The 6,721-nt window shown below is 40.6% G+C and overlaps 1 protein-coding gene across 1 annotated transcript; it reads right to left on the bottom strand.

Moving 5' to 3' along the window:
- Positions 1 to 476: 476 nt before the first annotated feature.
- LOC114366024 (collagen and calcium-binding EGF domain-containing protein 1-like) lies at positions 477 to 4,953 on the bottom strand (the record flags this gene model as incomplete). Its single annotated transcript, XM_028322785.1, has 3 exons — positions 4,803 to 4,953; positions 1,358 to 1,486; positions 477 to 625 (listed from the first exon to the last, which is right to left on the bottom strand). Coding segments are annotated over exons 1-3 (418 nt in total), but the record flags the coding sequence as incomplete, so codon positions are not given.
- Positions 4,954 to 6,721: the final 1,768 nt, after the last annotated feature.

The raw sequence follows: 6,721 nt of genomic DNA, 5'->3' as shown, positions 1-6,721 counted from the left end.
GGAGACTAGTATGATTGCTACTCTTCTATTCAATTGTTTGGGATAAAACAACTGAGGTCACACATTACCCTGGTAATAGGTATGAGCCGCAGAACGAGTCTGTCGCTGCCTAAACACGTCTTTTGTATCATCATCATCTCAGCCATAGGACGTCCACTCCCCCAATGCTTTCCATGTTGTCCGGTAGGTAGCGGTCTTTTATATGGGGGTCTCGAAAGACGACAGCTAGCTAACAAACAGCGCAATATTTCATTAATATCCCTATTAAATCCTCCGCTTCCCTTTGATACCTTTTGGATACGGTGCGACGTCCACCCACAAGGTGGACCCACGACCTGATAAAAGCAGGAAGGAGCTGGATGCAGGCCGCTACCAACCGTGCGATGTGGAAGTCATTGGGGGAGGCCTATGTTCAGCAGTAGACGTCCTGTGGCTGAAATGATGGACACGGTGCCCTAAAAAGACCAGTAACATACCAACGCAGTAAGGCTGCTGCTTCTTCAAGTAGTTCGCCTCGTGGAACTGGAAACCTTTGTGGCAGGAGCACCAGAGCCGCTCGCCGCGCACCTCGCACGCCTGCTCGCATAGACGGAGGCTGCATGGATCCATCGAATTGGGGATGCATCTGAAATATGGTAACACCACCATAATCAGCTCTGCTCGTAGGGAGGCTGCAAGGATCCATCATCCATCGACTTGGGGACAGGTACATCTGGGATATACGGCAACACCGTCATCATCATCTTAATCAGCCTCACACAGTTGAAAGCTTCAATCAACAGACTTGGCGATCAGAGGAAATTGGAAATTTGGCCTACACTCCCGAGTTCCCACGCTGGCGGGTTCGGGAGAGGTAATACCAGGTAAGTGTCACTCTGGAAATTTGGTATTTTCCGCTTTTAGGAGGTGTATGACTAGGAAAGTATAAGTTGTCGCTCGACTCGCAAGATTGGCGACCCTACTTTCCATGTATGTATATATTCTGTGACCCCGCCGTATCTTAAGAAACCGATCTAGGTACACGATAGAAAGATACGGCACGTTGTAACTTGTAGGTGAATCACATCGTTACGCCTTTTGTTCATTATTTTAGTCTATTATTTAGCAAAGATATCAAAATTGCTGATGCAGATGTGAACATTGGATTTTGATTCAAATTCAAAGACAAATAAGCTGATTTATTCAAGGGAATCGCTAAATACGCAGCATACAGCCATCTTCGGCTGAATTAAAGGCGTCTATTAGTATTATCACCTTATTCAAAGGAGCGTTTTAATTCACGTGTAGTAAGTAGAGTTCCACTACGTTTAGATAGGGGACACATAAATGATGACTGACTGGAACTGTTCACACTTACCTCCCAGAAACATATCTGTGTGTGTCACAGCACCGCAGTCTGATGCAGGGGACTTCGGCCCCGTTCAGTTGACAGGTGTCCCTCGTGCGCAGGACCTGGTCAGTAGGGCACACGCTCCGGTAGTCCAGCCTGCAATGTAATAAGCATGTTAACGATAGGGCTCTAAGGCTTATATGTAGTTGCATCTCCAAATGTTCACTTTTGTCCGCAACTTTTCCCGCTGTCATTCACAGGGCTATGCTCGGTGTTTCTTTGCGAGATGTAATCAGAAATGAGGAGATCCGTAAACGAACTAAAGTAACTGACATAGCCCGACGGATTAGCAAGCTGAAGTGGCAATAGGCAGGTCGCAGGGCACATAGTACGCAGAACTGACGGCCGATGGTGCAGCAAGGTTCTGGAGTGGAGGCCACGTACCGGAAAACGCAGCGTGAGACGTCCACCCACAAAGTGGTCGACCTGATAAAGTTAGCAGGAAGGCGCTGAATGCAGGCCTATTTCACCACTTCATATTTTTACTGTCCAATTACTTTAATGTATCAATATTGATTGTTAGCGTAACTACCTGTGAGTACGTACTTACTACCTTTATTGACATAGGAATATAGGAAGTTTCCACGAGTCGTTTGAACATGTCTCCTCATTTTCTATATTTACGATACCTAGTAAATTAAAATAAATTATAGTCGTCTCTTTCAATTAGCTAGGCGTAATTAAGTTTACGCAATCTTATACTCCGCAAACTTCAGGGAACTTTTATGTTATCAGACGCCACATCGTACTATATTTTGATAAGTGACATCTGACCTACTTAATTATAACATGTAGTACCATATTATCATGGTTTCAAAATAAAGAATTGACTTCAATGAGGTTCAAGATCACCAATTAGCTGAGGTTCTGCACGTCTATACTTGGCCATTTAAGTAGTTAGTAGAACTAGCGGCCGCCCGCGACTTTGTACGTGTGGTCCCTGTTTTACTCTCTTATGGGTTGAATTTTGCAAATCTCGGCGAAAAACCACCCTTGGACTTCAACGAACATTTTAAAAAAAGAATGGTAAATTGGTCCAGGCGTTGTTGAGTTTTGCGCTTACCAAAACATTTTGCGACAAATGTGTTGGCATTTTGCGACTCATTTTTATATTATAGAAGATTAGGAATCAAATCTCCGAGAATAAGCATTGTCGTACCTACAAGGGTATTTTTTCAGGGGGGGCCTGGCCGATATGTCACGATACCCCATTGGTATCTTATCTCATGAGTGAGTACCTACTATCAACTGTCATTTTTGAATCGTTTAAAATCTTTGGGGGCACCAGACCATTCTGGGGTAACTTAACCCCGGCGATGACTTAGAAATTCGCTCTATCCTACTCCATCATCGCTTACTCATACAGAGCTTCGCTTGACTGATATATTTTCTAAGATAGTTTTTCCAACTTGTGCTTTCAGCAGAAAGAACAACGATTACATTATGAACACTGGAGCATATCTTGAAAGAGATCGACTGTCCGCGTGCGATATTTCACACAAGGACCCGCGATTGTACGGTATGAATGCATTTTGTTCTCGGTAATCGAGCTGTCATTGACCTTTGCACTTTATTTTTGTGTCGTTCGATAAAGTTGATAGGAAGTTCTTGTTTGGTTGTAGAAATTGTAATTTAATTGCGCAATTATTATCATGATTGAGCGTGACCCTGTGCCTCAAAGGCTAAAAAGCCGAAGCAATTTCGTAAAAAGTGTGTCCCCTCTCCTTCATGACGATCGGTCAAAAAAGATATGCAGGTTATGGCGCGAGAGAGCTGATCTCCCCTGCCCTTTAGTCCCTATGTTCTGAGAGTCCTCCACCTGGACTTGAGCTCCCCTGGCTTACCTGGAAGTCTTTAAATGCACTTCGGACGCATTGGCCCTAGTAATGACAATCTGGTCAGGTGGGGATTCTTGGATGGCTTAAACACGGAGTGCAGGTGCGGTTTTGTTCCCCAGTTGATGAAGCACCTGATGTCGTGCCCTGAGTGCCCAAGCAACTGCACTCAGCCTCAGGAAGATTTGATGAGTGCTGCTGACTACGCCACTCTTGTGGCGGAGTTTTGGGCTGACACTATGTAGGTTTGTTGTCGACACGAAAAGAAGTACATCATAATTCAGGGACGAGGGTGTAGCAAAGCAATCATTATTTATCGAATCAAAGACCACACTTCCACTTGCTTAATAAGCTGTTTTGTAGGCATAGATCGTACGAGGAACCCTCATTGATATTTTAAGAATAAAAAATGTTAGTTTACTTATTCTTTAAATATCGAAAAGCTTTATCTAGAGCCAGCAAGAACAACACTACGAAGGAAACATTTATTATTATTGATATTGTTTATTTTACCGTACCCTTGTAAATATAGTAAACGTCTTGGATTAATAAATAATTAAGATGCACATTAATTTTGTAATAATTTAGTGTAATTTTACTGCTTGGCATATGCACGGGACAGGATAAAGCTTTCTGGACCAAAATATCCGCGTTGCTAAGCTTTTGATGTATTTGATTAGCTACAGGCAAGATTGGTCATCTTACTATAGAGATGATCAAATTAAAATCAACGTTGAATTAAAATTGCTATCGATTTGTCTTTCAAAAACATTTAGGTCATCTATAGAACTTGAATTTACAAAAACGCATAACGAATTCCTGTTCAACGTTCAACTGCTTTAAAAAAGTTGTGGGATCTTAGTAAGAAACCGATTGATAGTGATTCATCGTCCTTGGCCACATTTCTACGAAGTCAGAGTTGAGTGATAGCCGATAAACTAACATTCGATCGCCACTATAACAACTATACTGACCTATATGAGTAACATATCGTTTACTATGGAAATAGCATATCGTTTGCTATGGAAACAGCAGCGATAGATGTTTTTTATTTTCAAATCATCGATGTAATATAGTTTATCTTTATTTCATTAACGAAGATCCCGTTTGAAATGTAATAACATTTGCATTATTTATGACTCACAAACAAATGCCTGTGTTTCTAACAATTCACACAGTATTTGTCCCGGGACTCAAAGGAGCGATGTAGGACGTAAATGGTACTGTATAACTTCTAATCTGGCTTGAAGTTTTTCCAAATTCTTCCTATTTATGGTATTGACTATTTACAATATAATATACTATTGATTAAATAATAGAGGTGAAACTGTAGGCTTTGACCAACTACATTGTATATATGCAATTTAATCAATTTATGTATTTGTAATTTATGTTTTCCGAATAAAATAAGTAACTAAAATAAAATAATAAAATTTTTATTCCACCATTATTGCAAATAATTACGATACCCACAGTAATTATCCCATGGAATATGCACACTTTTATTATATTCAACGTAAAAAAATATCACGAACACATTTTTTTTCTGATTAAAAAAGCACTGCACACCCACTCACACGTCAATCGCCTCTTCGTACTCCTCGGGGTGGTACCCTGGGGCGGCTAGTGTGCCTAGGGCGGCTAGTGCGCCTAGGGCGGCGTGCGCTAGGGCGGCGCCCACCAACAGGCAGGCCACGGGGCCGGGCGGCGCACGCATCGCGACTGAGCGCTGCGCCCGCGCAACTGTGCTTTGACAGCGCATTGTAATACAGGATGTGTTCTTTTACTACCAACACAACAAGTTCATGCCTGCATACTTAGTTAAATTTGAGATTTTTATTATTTTAAAAGACGATGGCTGTTGCACGTTAAAAAATCGAAAATGTGTTGATAATGATGATTAATGATTACTTTTGATGGTCAAATCACTTGTTAATCTGTACGTTCCAGTATTTCAAATCAAAATGCCGTTCTTAGCATGAGATTAATTTGAAATAGGTAGAGGTAGGTACCCCTCGTGGGTAACTACTAACTTAAATCTCACATGGTGGAACAATTATGAAATTCACGGTTCAGCAGACTTATCTATCGCGATTTAAAAATACCATTAAGTGAGAAAATATAGGTGCTAGAAGAGATTTCGATTCCTATGAATTTCGAATAGGCAAAGAAGTCAAAGTAAATATTTGCATTAAAGATTACTTCAAGAAATCACAAAATAAACCATAACGAAAACTGCTGCCAAAAACTTGGTATCCTCTCGAGGGCACGGCAGTACTTCTCCAAGAAACAACCACCATACCATCCTACACTGCATCTCACTTAACACCAGGTGCGATTGCGGTTAAATACCTGCCTTGTCTTACACAAAAAAACCGTGCGATTGCAAATGCCTGCCATGTCTTACATAAAAAAACCAGTGTTTAAACGAAACATAATTATTCGGACACCCTGTATACCGTTGAACGAATCCGCTGCCCAGCTGCATCCTAATCAGCGCGTAATGCAGCTAGTATTAATTAAGTAGCCAGTGCAAGTGCACAAACGCATCTGATTCAACAGGCGTACTGGTGGTGCATCGTTAATATTTATTAGTAAGGAATGCCTTTGTTTGTTAGTGAGGTTTATTGTGTAGATAAATAGATAACGGCCATTTAAAAGCTCTGGGTCATAGCCTCATAGGAGACTTTATTTTATTAGTAACATTGGCTATTCTTGTGGAAAAATACTAGGGAAATGGAAATAATTACGTCTTATTGTGTTTGATCCAACAACGTTTTTTGTTTGTGACTGTCGACTAATTTGCAGGAACACCTTATACCTACATTTACATACATCTCCAATACTTACGAAAAGAAGGTCTAAGCAAAAGAATTTGTACCGCAATCGCAATCCTTATCATCAAGGGATATTTATGCTTTTGTTTATAACGGAAGTAGAAGGCTGTGATAACAAAGATAACAGCTTACATTAGAAAGAGATAACGGCATTCTGATTGTCTAAAAAGGTATAACGTCATGTGCATTTTTAAATATGATTGAAAAAGAGACTGACCAAGGTGACTGAGTTTCTTCCGCCTCTTCTTTTCAGCTTCAGTCCTTATGTTGTCCCTAAGTGGTGGTAGGGCAAGCTATTTGGGACGTGTATAAGCCTTGGAAAGTACCTAAGTAGGTACTGAATAAAATATCATTGTATTTGTATTTAATATCCCTTTTTGTGGTTTGGTTTAGTACGAGTACCTTTTCATACATTACTCACACACACGATATTCCCAGTAGACTTGTGGATTCATATGAATGTTACTCATACTTATCTAGTACAGAAAATAGATATCGATAGAGTGTAAATTACCAATGCTAAAATAAAAATAGCCTTCATCCAGTATTGCGTAGGGTAGTCGATATTTTGGACTTCAGGGACGAGTCGTTTAATGCACGGGGTGTCCATCTGTTCATACTGTACAGAGACTTTTGTATTTTGGGTTACATTTTTTTTT

Source organism: Ostrinia furnacalis, unplaced genomic scaffold, assembly GCF_004193835.3.
Source record: "Ostrinia furnacalis isolate ACB-3 unplaced genomic scaffold, ASM419383v2 OfSCF0505, whole genome shotgun sequence".
Classification (NCBI taxonomy): Eukaryota; Metazoa; Arthropoda; class Insecta; order Lepidoptera; family Crambidae; genus Ostrinia; species Ostrinia furnacalis.
Note: the sequence above shows the minus strand (reverse complement) of the source record. Positions and strands in the feature narration are given on the sequence as shown.